Source organism: Heterodontus francisci, chromosome 16 (genome assembly GCF_036365525.1).
Source record: "Heterodontus francisci isolate sHetFra1 chromosome 16, sHetFra1.hap1, whole genome shotgun sequence".
Lineage (NCBI taxonomy): Eukaryota > Metazoa > Chordata > Chondrichthyes > Heterodontiformes > Heterodontidae > Heterodontus > Heterodontus francisci.
Window position 1 is genome coordinate 31,663,501 of NC_090386.1, and position 17,033 is coordinate 31,680,533.

Here is a 17,033-nt window from a genome sequence, read left to right on the forward strand (position 1 = left end):
TTTTATTTTACAAAAGATGAAGTCACTAGTGAGTTAATGATACATATTTAATTGTTTAACTACTTTGGACAATTACCATTTTTTTTGATTGAGATGTTCTTTTCATAAAGAATTACACCTCTTCCTCCTCTCCCTTACCCCTTCTCTCCTGAAGGCAATGCTTTTATTGGGCAGTGCTTCTCTGGTTCCCTTGGCCCCCACCTATCAAAGTGGCCACTCCTCATGAAGAATATTGGTGGGCTGTTTGGACTGTGGGAGGAGACATCACAGCCAATCCTGATCCTGCTTTCAGTTGAGACCCACCTCGTGCACTTCCAGCGGGGATTCCTGGATAGAGATGGGGAGTGGCACCCTTTCCCTCCTACGAGGCTGGTAGAAATGACTGTGCAGCCCCTCTAAGATTATCACAGACGAGGGACTGAACATAGGACCGTCTTGATCACATAGGAACATAGGAGCAGGAGTAGGCCATTCAGCCCATCGAGCCTACTCCACCATTCAGCCAGATCATGGCTGATTATCTACCTCAAAGCCACTTTCCTGTGCTATCCCCATATCCTTTGATGTCATTAGTATCCAGATATCCATCGATTTCTGACTTGCACATGCTCAATGATTGAGCTTCCACAGCCCTCTGGGGGTGAAGAATTTCCTCCTCAACTCAGTCTTAAATGGCCTACCCCCTAATTCTGAGACTGTGTCCCCTGGTTCTAGACTCACCAGCCAGGGGAAACATTCTATCACGCCTGTAAGAATGTTGCCAGTTTCAATGAGATCACCTCTCATTCCTCAAACTTTAGAGGATACATGCCCAGTTTCCTCAATCTCTCCTCATAAGTCAATTCCACCATCCAAGAGATTATTCTGGTGAACCTCCGTTGTACTCACTCTATGGCAAGTATATTCGTCCTTAAATGAGGAGACCAAAATGGGACACAATACTCCAGGTGCGGTCTCACCAAGGCTCTATACAATTGCAGCAAGACTTTTTTACTCCTGTACTCAAAACCCCTTGCGATGAAGGCCAACATACTATTTACCTTCCTAATTGCTTGCTGCATCTGCATGCTAGCTTTTAGCCAAGTTCGTGGCATCACGGAGGGCTCTGCTGCACAGTTGGGGAAGAAAATGGGTGGAAGAGCTATAGTAATAGGGGATTCTATCGTAAGGGGTGCAGATAGGCGTTTCTGTCGCCGCAAACGAGACTCCAGGATAGTATGTTGCCTCCCTGGTGCTAGGGTCAAGGATGTCTCTGAGCAGCTGCAGGACATTCTGAAAGGGGAGGGTAGGCAGCCAGAGGTCGTGGTCCATATTGGTACTAATGACATAGACAGGAAGAGAGATGAGGTCCTGCAAAGTGAATATAGGGAGTTAGGCAGAAGGTTAAAAAGCAGGACCTCTAGGGTTGTAATCTCAGGATTATCTGTGCCACATGCTAGTGAAGGTAGGAATAAGAGGATAAGGCAAATGAATGTGTGGCTGAAGAGTTGGTGTAGGCGGGAGGGCTTCAGCTACTTGGATCATTGGGATCTCTTCTGGTGCAGAGGTGACCTGTACAAGAGGGACGGGTTGCATCTGAACTGGAAGGGGACCAATATCCTTGTGGGGAGGTTTGCTAGTACTACTCGGGAGGGTTTAAACTCGTCTTGCAGGGGGGTGGGACCCAAAGTAGTAGTCTCTCCGATGAGATAGTTGAGGCAAATGTAGAGGTTAAAGCAAGCAAGTCCAGTAGGCAGGCTGGGCAGGGGCAGGACAGGAAGGTCTGGTAGGCAAAACTGCATTTACGTTAACTGCTTCAGAGCATGGATCGGTACATGGGATTGTGATATTATAGCTATTACGGAAACGTGGTTGAGAGATGGGCAGGACTGGCAGCTCAATGTTCCGGGGTACCAATGCTTCCGGCGTGACAGAGGTGGAGGTAGGAGAGGAGGGGGAGTTGCACTATTGATTAGGGAGGACATCACGGCAGTACTTAGAGAGGATATCCCGGGGGGAACGTCCAGCAAGGCCATATGGGTAGAACTTAGAAATAAGAAAGGGGTGATCACTTTGATGGGATTATACTATAGGCCCCCCAATAGTCAGAGGGAATTGGAGGAGCGTATATGTAGGGAAATCATAGATAGGTGTAGGAATTATAGAGTTGTAATAGTCGGTGATTTTAACTTCCCCCATATTGACTGGGACTGCCTTATTGTGAAGGGATCAGATAGGGAAGAATTTGTTAAGTGTGTCCAGGATAGTTTTCTGAAGCAGTATGTAAATGGCCCTATTCGAGAAGGGGTTACACTCAACCTCCTCTTAGGAAATGAGGCTGGGCAGGTGGTTGATGTGTCAGTGGGGGAGCACTTTGGGACCAGTGACCATAACTCTATTAGCTTCAAGATAGTTATGGAAAAGGATAAGGATAGGACTGGTCCAAAGGTTGAAGTCCTAAATTGGCGGAAGGTTAATTTCGATGGCATCAGACAGGAACTCTCAAAAGTTGAATGGGAGAGGCTGTTTACAGGTAAAGGGATGTCTGGCAAGTGGGAGGCTTTTAAAAGTGAGGTAGGAAGAGTTCAGGGCCGGCATGTTCCTGTTAGATGGAAGGGCAAGGCTGGCAAGTTTAGGAAACCTTGGTTGACGAGGGATATTGAGGGTCTGGTCAGGACAAAGAAGGAGGCATATGTCAGGTATAGGCAGCTGGGATGAAGCGTGTCCCTCGAGGAGTATAGGAGATGTAGGACTATGCTTAAGAAGGAAATTAGGAGGGCGAAAAGGGGCAATGAGATTTCCCTGGCAGATAAGACAAAGGAGAATCCTAAAAGATTCTGTAAGTATATTAAGAGTAAAAGGGTAGCTAGGGAGAGAGTAGGTGCCTTTCAGGATCAGTGTGGAGCCATGGGAAATGGGCGAGGGGTAAATTAATATTTATCGTCTGTATTTACCATGGAGAAGGTCATGGAAACAACTGAGTTCAAGGGAGGGAACACCGATATCCCGGAGCATATCAACATTGCAAAGGAGGAGGTGTTGGAGGTTTTGAAGCGCATTAAGGTGGATAAATCCCCAGGGCCTGACCAGGTGTGTCCTAGGATGCTATGGGAAGCAAGGGAGGAGATTGCTGGGGTCCTGGCAGAGATTTTTGTATCATCGTTAACCACGGGTGAGGTACCGGAAGACTGGAGGATGGCTAATGTTGTGCCTTTATTTAAGAAGGGCAGCAGGGATAAGCCAGGGAACTACAGGCCGGTGAGTGGGAAAGTTATTGGAAGGGATTCTGAGAGACAGGATTTATATGCATCTGGAAAGGCATGGTCTGATTACGGATAGTCAGCATGGCTTTGTGCGTGGGAAATCATGTCTCACGAATTTGATTGAGTTTTTTGAGGAGGTGATCATGAGGATTGACAAGGGCAGGGCGATGGACGTTGTCTACATGGACTTTAGCAAGGCCTTTGACAAGGTCCCACATGGTAGGCTGGTCCAGAAGGTTCGAACACATGGGATCCCTGGTGAGCTAGCCAATTGGATACAAAATTGGCTTGGTGATAGGAGGCAGAGAATGGTAGTGGAGGGTTGTTTTTCAGATTGGAGGCCGGTGACCAGTGGTGTACCGCAGGGATCAGTGCTGGGCCCTCTGTTGTTTGTCATATATATTAATGACTTGGATGTGAATGTAGGGGACATGATTAGTAAGTTTGCAGATGACAGTGAAGAAGGTTGTCTAAGGTTACAACAGGATATAGATAAACTGGGAAAGTGTGCAAGGGATTGGCAAATGGAATTTAATGCAGACAAGTGCGAAGTGATGCATTTTGGGAAGTTAAACCAGGGCAGGACATATACAGTGAATGGCAGGGCCCTGGGGAGTGTTGTTGAGCAGAGAGACCTTGGGGTGCAAGTACATAGTTCCCTGAAAGTGGCAACACAGGTAGACAGGGTGGTGAAGAAGGCATATGGCATGCTTGCCTTCATTGGCCATGGCATTGAGTACAAGAGTTGGGACGTCATGTTACAGTTGTACATAACGTTGGTTTGGGGTATTGTGCGCAATTTTGGTCGCCGCACTACAGGAAAGATGTGATTAAGCTAGAGAGGGTGCAGAAAAGATTCACAAGGGTGTTGCCTGGTTTGGAGTGCTTGGGTTATAAAGAGAGATTGGATAGGCTGGGTCTGTTTTCCCTGGAGCGAAGGAGGCTGAGAGGGGACATGATCGAGGTATATAAAATTATGAGAGGCATAGATAGGGTAGCTAGCCAGAGTCTGTTTCCCATGGTAGGGGTGACTAAACCTAGAGGGCATAGATTTAAGGTGAGAGGGAGGAGGTTTAAAGGGGATCAAAGGGGTAAATCTTTCACACAAAGAATAGTGGGTATCTGGAATGAGCTGCCAGAGGAGGTGGTGGAGGCAGGAACAGTAGCAACATTTAAGAGGCATCTGGACAGGTACTTGAATGAGCAAGGCACAGAGGGATATGGAATTAATGCAGGCAGGTTGGATTAGTATAGATAGGCATTATGGTCGGCATGGACGCGGTGGGCCGAAGGGCCTGTTTCTGTGCTGTACGTCTCTATGACTCTCGGACACCCGGGTCCCTTTGGACATCAACACTTCCCAATCTCTCACCATTTAAGAAATACTCTTCCTTTCCGTTTTTTTCTGCCAAAATGGATCACTTCACACTTATTCACATTATATTCCATCTGCCATGTTCTTGCCCATTCACTTAGCCTGTCCAAGTCCCATTGAAGCCTCCTTACATCCTCCTCACAATTTATATTCCCACCTAGTTTTGTGTCATCAGAAAATTTGGAAATATTACATTTGGTCCCTACATCCAAATCATTTATATCGGTTGTAAACAGCTGTGGCCCAAGAACTTGTGGTACCCCACCAGTAACAGCCTGCCATCCTGAGAATGACCCATTTATTCCTTCTCTCTGTTTTCTGTCTGTTAAGCAATTCTGAATTCCTACCAGTATATTACCCCCAATCCCATGTGCTCTAATTTTGTTCATTAACCTCCTGTGTGGGACTTTATCAAAATTCTCCTGAAAATCCAAATCCACTATATCCACTGGTTCTTATTTATCTATTGTCATGCAGACCCCCACCTGCCAAGATGAGGCATATTAATTTTGTCATATTGATTTTAAACCTGCTGGAGTGAAGAAATGACTTGTTTGAAGATCACCAGACACTGGGCTGGAGGGACATTTGCATACGAAGAGACACTGCTTGTGGAGATAAAGGACTATTCCCTGCTCCAATTAACCCAAATGGATTTTGATCACCAGACACTGAAGGTGTAAGGAAGCGCATTCCAGAGACTGCTAACGTAATATAATCCACAAATCTCGCAGGACCGTTCCAAATAAGGAGCTAGTCACATGACTAATCTGCTGGGCATCCTGGGATTTTTTGAATTGTGCCACACAGAGAAAGGAACAGAAGGCAGTGTGCAACTAAAACTGGAACAAGGAAGCCTCTCTCTCTCTCTTTCCCAAGCCACCAGACCCACGGAAGACACGTAAACCTCAAGAGAGAAAAGACTCCTACATCGGAAAAAGTTGAACGTGAACTGGGCCCCAACAAATTGCAAGACATACCGGCAACCAAAGACTCCACATTGAACTTAAAGGACTGTAACTACCAGATATTGCCTCAAACTTTTCCCCTTTATGCCATCTACTTTTTCTGTCTCTATCTGCGTGTCTGTTTATCGCGTATGCATGCTAGCATGGTCACGTTGCATATTTGCAGTCGTTAACTGGAATAGAGTTTAGATTAATAAACTTCCACCTTTCTTGTTCAAATCTAAGGAAACCTGTCTGATTTCTTTGCCTTACAATTGGAGCAGTGAACAAGGATTCACTAAGAGAGAGCTAAAAACAGTGTTTTAAAATTAAACCCTGTTACGTTTAAACCAGGCAAAGGCCTCTAGACCCCTTCTCACCTGGTTGTAACACTATGCTACAAGTAACATCCTCAAAAAAACTCCAACAGGTTTGTCAAACATGACTTCACTTCCATAAATCCATGTTGACTCTGCCCAATCATATTATTTTCTAAGTATCTAGTTATCACATCCTTTATAATGGGTTGTCCCTACTACTGACGTCAAACTAACAGGTTTGTAGTTCCCTGTTTTCTCTCTCCCTCCTTTCTTAAATACTGGGGTTACATTTCCTACTTTCCAGTCTGCAGGAACCTTTCCGGAATCTATAGAAGTTCGAAAGATAACCACCATGGTTATTATAATATTCATAATGGTTCATTATCACACCATGTGTTGAAGAGATCTATGTCTTGTAGGTTGCATGTTATGTTTGTGCCTTCTGTACAGTAGAAAAGTACAACTAGCAATATTTAAAATTAATAACTTTTAATAAAAATTAATATAATAAAATTATAAAATTTAAAATTAAAGTTAATAACTGTGCTTTTTCTTTGTAGATTACCTAAAGGAAATGATAAGGCGATTCCATAAGCAGGTACGTTATACTATTATCAGTATTCCGATTAAAAAGTGTGACTCCATGCATCTCACTGGCCACTGTCTGAAGCTGAACCAGGCCATTTGCAACCTTGGCTTCCTATCTGACCCTGAGCTGAGCTGCTGACCCTTTATCCTCTCCATCACCAAGATCACCTACTTCCACCTCTGTAACAGTGCCCATCTCTTCCCTTGCCCTCAGCTCACCTGCTGCTGAAATTCTCATCCATGCCTTTGTTACTCCTCGACTTGACTATTCCAAAGCTCTCCTGGTCAACTTCCCACCTTCCGTAAACTTGAACTCATCCAAACCTTTACTGTTTGTATCCAAACTCGCACCAAGTCCTGTTCGCCTATGACCCCTGAGCACCCTGACTTACATTGGCTCCCAGTCCAGCAATACCTCAATTTTAAAATTCTCAAACTTCTTTTCAAGTCCATCCATAGCCTTCCATCTCCCTATCTCTTTAACCTCCTTCAGCCTGACAGTCATCTGAGATCTCTGCTTTTCATTGATCCACCATTGGCAGCCATGCCTTTGGCTGTCTAGGCTCTGAACTCTGGAATTTCATCCCTAAATTTCTTTGCGTGTCTACCTTCCTCTCCTCCTTTAAGATCATTAAAACCTATCTGTCTGACCAAGCTTTTTGGTTACCTGTCCTAATATTGTCTTAGGTGGCTCGGTGTCAGATTTTTCTGTAAATGCTCCTATAAAGCTTCTTGGGACTATTTACTACATTAAAGATGCAATAATTGAAAGTTGTTATATACACTCATGTGATATATATACACACACATAAACACAAAACAAAGTCCTGTCTTCACACTGTGGACAACCTCCATTGTGGGTGTGGCACTACCGCCAGGCTAAATGGGATAGATTCAGAACAGATGTAACAGCTCAAAATAGGGCATCCATGAGGCGCTGTGAACCATCAGCAGCAGCGGAATTGTATTCAACTACAATCTGTAACCTCAGGCCTGGAAAATCCCTCACTCTACTATTACCATTAAGCCAGAGGCCAATCTTGGTCAATGAGGAATGTAGGAGAGCATGCCAGGAACAGTAGCAGGCAGATCTAAAATTGAGATACCAACCTGGTGAAGCTACAACACAGGACTACATGTATGCTAAACAGCAGAAGCAGCATGCGATAGACAGAGCTAAGCAATCTGCAGTCCTGCCACATCCCGTTGTGAATGGTGGTGGACATTTAAACAACTAACCGGAGGAGGAGGCTCCACAAACATCCCCATCTTTAATGGTGGGGGATCACAGAACATGAGTGCAAAAGACAAGGCTGATGTCATAGAGAGATACAGCACTGAAACAGGCCCTTCAGCCTACCCAGTCTGTGCCAACCATCAACCACCCATTTATACTAATCCTACATTAATTCCATATTCCTCACCACATCCCCACCTTCCCTCAATTCTCCTACTACCTACCTACACTAGGGGCAATTTACAATGGCCAATTTACCTATCAACCTGCAAGTCTTTGGCTGTGGGAGGAAACCAGAGCACCCGACGGAAACCCATATGGTCCTGTGGAGAACTTGCAAACTCCGCACAGGCAGTACGCAGAACTGAACCCAGGTCGCTGCAGCTGTGAGGCTGCGGTGCTAACTGCTGCACCACCATCTTCAGCCAGAAATACCAAGTGGATGATCCATCTCGGCCTCCTACAGAGGTCCCCAGTATCACAAGTGCCAGTCTTCAGCCAATTCATCCATTCCACTTGATATCAAGAAATGGCTGAATGCACTGGATATAGCAAAGTCTGTTGGCCTGACCTGTGTTCCAGGACCAGTTGTGTCCTTAGCTAAGCTGTTCCAGTATAGCTACAACACTGGAATCTACCCGACAATGTGGAAAATTGCCCAGGTATGTCCTGTACACAAAAAGCAGGACAAATCCAATTCAGCCAATTATCACCCATCAATCTACTCTCAATCATCAGCAAAGTGATGTAAGGTATTGTCAACAGTGCTATCAAGTGGCAATTACACAGTAATAACCTGCTTACTGATGCTCAGTTTGGGTTCCGCGAGGGCCACTTGGCTCCAGACCTCATTACAGCCTTGGTCAAAAGAACTGAATTCCTGAGGTGAGGTGAGAGTGACTTCCCTTGATATCAAGGGAGCATTTGACCAAGTATGGCATCAAGGAGCCTGAGCAAGATAGCTTGTGGGAATTGGGAGGTGGTGGGGGGAAACGCTCCACTGCCTGGAGTCATACTTAGCACAAAGGAAGATGGTTCTGGTTATTGGAGGCAAATCAGCTCTGCCCAGGATATTGGTGCAGATGTTTCTCAGGGTAGTGTCCTAGGCCCAACCATATTCAGTTGCTTCATCAATGACCTTCTCTCCATCATAAGGTCAGAAGTGAGGATGTTTGCTGATGATTGTACACTGTTCAGTACCATTCGCAACTCCTGCAATAGTGATGCAGTCTGTACTTGTATGCAGCAAGACCTGGACAACATTCAGACTTGAGCTGTTAAGTCATTAGTAACATTTGTGCCACGCAAGTGCCAGGTAATGATCATCTCCAACAAGAGAGAATCTAATCATCTTCCTTTGACATTGAATGGCATCACCATTCTTGAATCCCTCAACATCAACATCCTGGGGCTCACCATTGACCAGAAATTGAACTGGAGTAGCCATATAAATACCGTGGCTACAAGAGCATGTCAGAGGCTGGGAATCCTGCGGTGAGTAACTCACCTCCTGACTCCCCAAAGCCTGTCCACCATCTACAAAGCACAAGTCAGCAGTGTGATGGAATACTCTCCACTTGCCTGAATGAGTGCAGCTCCAGCAACATTCAAAAAGCTCCACACCATTCATGAAAAAGCAGCCCGCTTGATTGGCACGCAATCTACCATCTTAAACATTCACTCCCTCCACCATCCAGAAGATGCACTGCAGCGCCTTGCCAAGACTCCTTTGACAGCATCTTCTAAACCTGCGGCCTCAACCACCTAGAAGGACAAGGGCAGCAGATGCATAGGAACACCACCACCTGTAAGTTCCCCTCCAAGCCACACACCATCCTGACTTGGAACTATATTGCTGTTCCTTCACTGTCGCTGGATCAAAATCAAAAGGAGGCTGACAACTACCTTCTCAAGGGCAATTCGGGATAGGCAACAAATGTTGGCTTTGCCAGCGATGCCCACACCCATGAATGAATAAAAAAACAGACACAAACACACACATTGTGCCAGATACAGGTCATGTTTTATCAGTTACAGGCTGAGCTACAAGTCAGGACTGGGTTATCAGAGGCAATCTATGCAGGTGCCAAGGGTACTGGAGGATGGAAGGATTAAAATTTGACCAGCATTAGCAGATTTAACCCAAGGGGCCACTGTTTATGTGTGACAGTGTGGCAGGTTGTTGAACCGGCATTAACCCATTTAAAATAACTTTGATCATAATAGCCAGGCTGTGGTGTGAGCCGACTATTTGACAATGTCAGTCACCTCCTGTCTTCACCAGACATGTGCACGTTCCGCCAGGAGATTATGGGATAGCAACTGAAAGTTAGCGGTCTTTTATTTCTCCCCTTTTGTAGCCCAGGGGCACTGGAACCAATTGTTGAGCACAACTGCTGTCTATTTGAGATCAACTAACTCAGCACAGACCATGCACTGAAACCTAAGGACCTCTGGTCTTTATGTTGCAAATTTCATAGGTATTGTGAATACCTATTAAAATATTAGGTAGAATAATACACTTGTTAGAAATAATTAGTTTTATAGGTGCATGGATCGTTCCTTTCCTATCTTTAAGGTTGTTTTTTTTCTGTAGCAAATACTGTGTTGCTTTAACTCAGTTCGCAAACAGGCAAAGAAGCTTAGTAGACCTCTTTGTTGGAACTCAGACTCATTGAGGCCATTATGTGGGCAATAGTAATGTTTACTGTGCATGAGTGGTTGCTATTAAGCAACATATTACACAACTGTTAAAGATTAATGAATGACACAAGCATTTGAATCATGTGAGAGGTACTCTATTGGAATCTGATTTCAGTTTCAAAGACGTTAGTGAACGTAAGTTTTTTAAGTTAGCAAGTTAAAAAATATTTTAAAAAGGCTACTGATTCGATTCTGGCCCTGTGCTGAGTTAACCAAGCTCAGGTGGGGAAGGAGTGGGGTTCTGCAATTGGTCTCACTGTTCCTGGGCTAGGGGGACCAGGTAAGGATGCCAGGTTTCAATCCTTAAAGGACAGCAGTGGACCAGTAGAGTTTTTAACGATAATCTGATAGCTTCATGGGCACTTCTACTGATGCTAGCTTTTAATTTTCAGATTTAAAAAAAAGACAGAATTCAAATTCTCCAACTGCCATGGTGGAATTTGAACTCACATTCTCTGCATTATTAGTCCAGATCTCTATGTGACTAGTCCAGTAACATAACCACTACACCTTGCCATTTACACTTTCTATTGTTTTTTTGTCGATCTTTCGCTGGGGATTGGGGAACGTTTCTCCTTCTCCATGGAACTGCTACCCTTATGTAACATGAACAGCACCTTCCATTTACATAGCACCTTTAACCTAGTAAAACTTCCCATGCATTTCACAGGAGTGTAATCAGAGAAAATTTGACACAGAGCCACATGAAATATTAGGACAGGTGACCAAAAGCTTGGTCAAAGAGGTAGGTTTTAAGGAGCCATTAGGCTGCTCTTTCCCATTTCTTGCCACTCATTTAGAATGCAGTACTGATTGCAAACCATCTGCAAGCACTAACATTAATGTTTCTGCAGCGACCAAATTGCCTTGGCGTCAGAGAGGTTAATGATGCCGCTGTTACTTTGCCGGGAACCAACTGCCATGGTGGAGTGCAGCCGAGTGAGGAGACATCATTCCCAATTCCAGAATCCTTGGCAGAAGAACAGAGCTTGATCATACCTCATCAAGAATATGGCAAGGAGAGTCATCTCCCAGTGCAAGAGCAAGAGCTAGCACCATCATCAAACAGCTAGCAACCACATTCGCAATAGGATTATATTGCATCATTCACTGCTGGACGGGTTATTGGGCAGATCTGAAGAGCACTGAACCCAAGCCTTGGCATGAAGTTATTGAAATGAAAATTTTAATTATTTTAACTGTCTTGTGGCTTATGGTCATCTTGGTTGATGTGCTTGCTGAACTTGTGTTTCGAAGGGAACCCTACATCTAGAACCTCATCTGTCTGTCCCAGGACCACGGACAATAAGGCTGTTTTGCTCTCATTATAGTTGGTCACGGGAAAACAGATATGACAAGAACTTCAAATGTAAAAAGGTCTGCTTATATAATTCACACTCTGTGTAAATCATAAACTGGTAAAAAAGGGTGCCAATTAAAAATCCTTGACTGTAGAGATGAAGGTTTCCAGTTTGGACCATGGCCTGGTTAAGTTAGCTGATCTCAGTTGGGATTTACAGTTAGCCTTGATCAGCTAACTTACCACAGAAAATACAATAATACAATTGTAGAAGGCCTCCCCATCACCTTCTCAGGGCAACCAGAATGGGCAATAAATGCCAATCTTGCCAGTGACACACACATCCTGAGAATTAATTTAAAAATACTTGAGGGCTGAGAAGCAAGGGTGAAATGTCTTAAATTCCTCAATAAATATACATTAAGTATGGAATTAGGAAGGGCAACTTAACCATGAAATGTATGTTGAATGGTGAAAAATTACCATTCACTGAGTGGGCTCTGGAGAAGCCACATTTCTGGGCAACACCTTAGTGACCAGTAACAACAGTCCAAGAGCAAGATCTCTTCTAATATTCCAACCTGAGTGGGTGAAATAGTGATGGAGTTGAATAGATCAGAATCTTAGGGGTTAAATAGTGGTGATGGAATTAGTTAGATCACAACCTTAGGGATTAAATAGCAGTGGCATGAGATAGATCAGCATTTTAGGGATTAAATAGCGGTGGAGTTAGATAGTTCAGTATCTTATGAGTTAAATAGTAGTGGAGTTGGATAGATCAGCATCTTAGTGGTTAAATAGCAATACAGTCAGATAGATCAGAACCTGAGGAGTTAAATAGTGGTGATGGTTATAGCATGCTGTTTGGGGGTGGGGGCAGCGTTGGAACCGTACAACCCATAAAATGGAAGCTTTCCAAAAAGGAAGAGGAAAGTACATTGAAATACATTTGTTTCTGTAACCTTACAGGACTCCTTCTTTCGAGCAGTGACGTCAGGCAAGCTTGTCTGACTGCCCGAGGGATCTTTCTCCCTATTGTGACAGATTTTCAGCCAAGACTCACTGTTCCTGTACTTTCCAGCACTTACTCATACTCTAATTTTAGAAGTGCTCAGAAAACAATTGTTTATACTCCTTTGCTCCTTCACCTGCTTTCAGTTTTGTACAGCAGCTGCAGACCCTCCTGCTGAACTGAAATGGAAATAATAAGGGGGGGAAGTTGTACACTTGGAAATAATGTTTTGGGATACAGTATGTGGGTAATTTGAGATCAGGGTCCAGAATTTGCTGGAGTGCGACATCTCACATAGGGCACTGTGAGTTGGATTTTTTTTCTCAATTTTTATTTAATTCCAATTATTTTTGCACCACAATTGGCTGAAAGTGTGAGCTGATATCAGTACAGTGAAGTCAACAAGGCATCTTGGACCTTGGTGAATGACAGGTCCAATAGTCTCGGTCCTTAACAGAGAGATGTCGGGAGGGCATTCCAGAGGTTAAGGCTTGGGCAACTGAAGGTGCGGCCACCAATGGTAGAACGATTAAAATTGGCGATGCTTAAGAGGCCAGAGTTAGAGGAGTTCAGATATCTTGGAGGGTTGTGGGGCTGGAGGAGATTACAGAGATAGGTAGGGGTGAGGCCATGGAGGGACTTGAAAACAAGGATGAGAATTTTAAAATCAAGGCAGTGCTTGGCCAGGAGACAATGTGGGTTGGCGGGTACATCAGTGTGTTTCCAGTCCAACGAGGATGGAGGCATTGCTAGATCTGGTTCAGGGGAATGAGGTCGGTTAAGTGAATAAAGTGTCAGTAGGGGAACAATTATAGTGACCATAGCATCATGAGGTTTAGGTTAGATATGGAAAAGGACAAGGAACAATCCAGAGTAAAGATAATTAATTGGGGAAGCACCAACTTCAATGGAGTGAGAACGGATCTGGCCTAAGTAAATTGTAATCAAAGATGGGAAGGAAAAATTATAACTGAACAATGGGCCTGCCTTTAAAGAAGAAATAGTTCAAGTACACTCAAGTAAAATTCCCATGATGGGGAAAGGTAGGGAAAACAGATTTAGTGTACCCTAGACGATGAAAATGATAGCGAGTAAGATGAAAAAGGGTACATATGACAGATGTCAGGTGGATAAAACAATTGAGAACCAGGCTGGATATAGAAGGTTCAGAGGGGAAGTGAAAAACAAATAAGAGAAGCAAAGAGAGAGTATGAGAAGACACTGGCAGTTAACATAAAAGGGAATCTAAGAGTCTTCTATAAGCATATAAACAGTAAAAGTATGGTAAATGGAGGAGTGGGGCCAATTAGGGACCTAAAAGGGGATTTAAGCATGAAGGCAGAGGGCATAGCTGAGGTACTAAATTAGTACTTTGCATTTGTTTATACCAAGGAAGAAAATGCTGCCCACGTTATGGTGAAAGAGGAGGTACTTGAGACACTTGATGGGCTAAAAATTGATAAAGAGTAGGTTTTGGAAAGGCTGGCTGTACTTAAAGTTGAAAAGTCACCAGGACCAGATGAGATGCATCCAGGGATTCTGAGAGAAGTAATAGGGGAAATTGCGAAGGCACTGGCCATAATCTTCCAGTCCTTCTCAGATACAGGGGTAGTGCCAGAGGATTGGAAAATTGCAAATGTTATACCCTTGTGCAAAAAAGGACAAACGCAGCAAACACAGGCCAGTCACTTTAACCTCCGTGGTGGAAAAGCTTTTAGAAGTGATAATTCAGGACAAAATTAAGTCACTTGGATAAATGTGCATTAATTAAGGAAAGCCAACACAAATTTGTTAAAGGCAAATTGTGTTTAACTAACTTGATTGATTTTTTTGATGAGGTAACAAAAAGAGTTGATGAGGATAATGCGATTGATATGGTGTACATGGACTCCCAAAAGGCATTTGGTAAAGTGCCACATAGCAGGCTTGTCAGCAATACTAGATCCTATGGAATAAAAGGGACAGCAGAGGCATGGATGCGAAATTGGCTGAGTGACAGGAAAGAGAGCGTAGCTGTGAACAGTTGTTTTTCAGACTGGAGGAAGGTATATAGTGGGGATCCCTAGAATTTGGTGTGGGACCACTGCTTTACTTGCTATGTACTAATGACCTAAACTTGGGTGCACAGGGCACAATTTCAAAACTTGCAAATGACACAAAACTTGGAAGTATTGCGAACCAAGAGGAAAGCAATAAACTTCAAGAGGACATAGACAGGCTGGTGGAATGGGCAGATGAGTGGCAGATGAAATTTAATGCGGAAAAGTATTGTCAGGGAAGCCCCCCACCTGCCAAGAATGAGGAAAATTAATTTCGTCATATGAACATTGATTTTAAACAATTGTTGGTGAAGAAAGAAGTTGCTTTAAAAAACAATTGGAGACTTTGGCTGGATGGAGACATTAGCATATCAACAGACAGGTACTTCAAAGGACAATGGAGCAATTCTCTGCTCCAATTTAATCCTTAATGGACTTTTGATTACCAGGCAATGAAATGCTAGCATTCCAGGTTAACTGCTAAGATGGCCAAATACACAAACTGACGTGATCGGACCAGTTTGGTCACATGACTGGCAGTCTGTTGGAGTTTTTTTGAATTTGAACTTCCAACAGGGATTTTGAACTCAGAAAAGCTGTTTTCTCCTGGACTGAGAACACCTCTCTCCTGTCTGCTCTCATCTCACTCTCACCAGCTTCGGAAACCATTGAAGACTCATGAACCCCCAAGAGAGAAAGGTCTCCTACAGAGAACAAGGTTTAAGAAGAATACTCGGCTCCAACAAAAAGCAAGACCACTTACAAAAGGACTACAGTGAGCTCGAAGCACAGTAAACAAAAAACTCTTCTGATATTGCTTCAAACCTCTCCATTTTATTTTTTCTTCTGCTCTTTTCTGTCCCTATTTGCATGTGTGTATCACATGTGCATGCTAGCGTGAGAGCATCGTGTATCTGTAGACATTAACTGTATTACAGTTTAAGTTTAAGGTTTAATAAATTTTACTTTTCTTCTTTAAACCTAAGAAAGCCTGTTTGTGCCATTTCTTTGCCTTATAATTGGAAAGTGGTGAACAAGGATTCACCAAAGGGGGAGCTCAAAACACAGTGTGTTTAAAGTTTAAACTCTGTTACAATAAGACCAGATGAAGACAGTAAAGGACCCCTAGACACCTTTCCCACCTGGTCATATCAGAAATTTGGGTGCAAGAGTCTGGAAATTTACCCACAATTTACTCACTTTGGAGCATCCGCGATGCTGAGGAGGTCATGGATAGCACGTTTAGCGAATTGGTCATACCGCAGAGTAGGATTGCTGAGGGAGAAAGGGAATGGGTGACCAAAAGGCAGAGAAAGAGCCTGAAGGCAGCGCAGGTGTCCCCTGCAGTCATCTCCCTCCAAAACAGGTATACCGTTTTGGATACTGTTGAGGGAGATGGCTCACCAGGGGAAGGCAGCAGTAGCCAGGTTCATGGCACCGTGGCTGGCTCTGCTGTTCAGAAGGGCGGGAAAAAGAGTGGAAGGGCTATAGTCATCGGGGATTCGATTGTAAGGGGAGTAGATAGGCGGTTCTGTGGTTGAAAACGAGACTCCCGAATGGTATGTTGCCTCCCAGGTGCACGGGTCAGGGATGTCTCAGATCGGCTGCAGAACATTCTGAAAGGGGAGGGTGAACAGCCAGTTGTCGTTGTGCACATAGGCACCAATGATATAGGTAAAAAACGGGATGAGGTCCTACAAGCAGAATTTAGGGAGTTAGGAGCCAAGTTAAAAAGTAGGACCTCAGAGGTAGTAATCTCCGGATTGCTACCAGTGCCACGTGATAGTCAGAGTAGAAATGAAAGAATAGTCAGGATGAATGCGTGGCTTGAGAGATGGTGCAGGAGGGAGGGGTTCAGATTTTTGGGACATTGGGACCGGTTCTGGGGGAGGTGGGACTATTACAAATTGGGCGGTCTACACCTGAGCCGGACTGGAACCAATGTCCTTGGGGGTGCTTTTGCTAATGCTGTTGGGGAGGGTTTAAACTAATGTGGTGGGGGATGGGAACCAAATGAGGAGGTCAGCGGACAGTAAGGAGGTAGTAACTAAAGCCTGTAAGGAACTAGATAATGAAGTCAGCGTGACTAAGGGAAAGAGTAGGCAGGGAGCAGATGATGAACGCAAAGGGACTGGTGGTCTGAGGTGCATTTGTTTTAAAGCAAGAAGTGTAGTAGGTAAGGCAGATGAACTTAGGGCTTGGATTAGTACCTGGGAGTATGATGTTATTGCTATTACTGAGACTTGGTTGAAGGAAGGGCATGATTGGCA

General features: G+C 44.1%; 1 protein-coding gene across 2 annotated transcripts in view; it reads left to right on the forward strand.

Moving 5' to 3' along the window:
* The window catches only part of LOC137378049 (tumor necrosis factor receptor superfamily member 5-like), a 43,419-nt gene extending 27,740 nt beyond the window's left edge, over window positions 1-15,679 (forward strand). For both annotated transcript variants that reach the window (XM_068048107.1, XM_068048108.1), the window contains 2 exons: window positions 6,445-6,482; window positions 11,267-15,679. In XM_068048107.1, coding sequence (XP_067904208.1) covers window positions 6,445-6,482; window positions 11,267-11,485 — 257 coding nt within the window. In that variant the 3' untranslated portion in view covers window positions 11,486-15,679. The remainder of the gene's footprint in view (window positions 1-6,444; window positions 6,483-11,266) is intronic.
* Window positions 15,680-17,033: the final 1,354 nt, after the last annotated feature.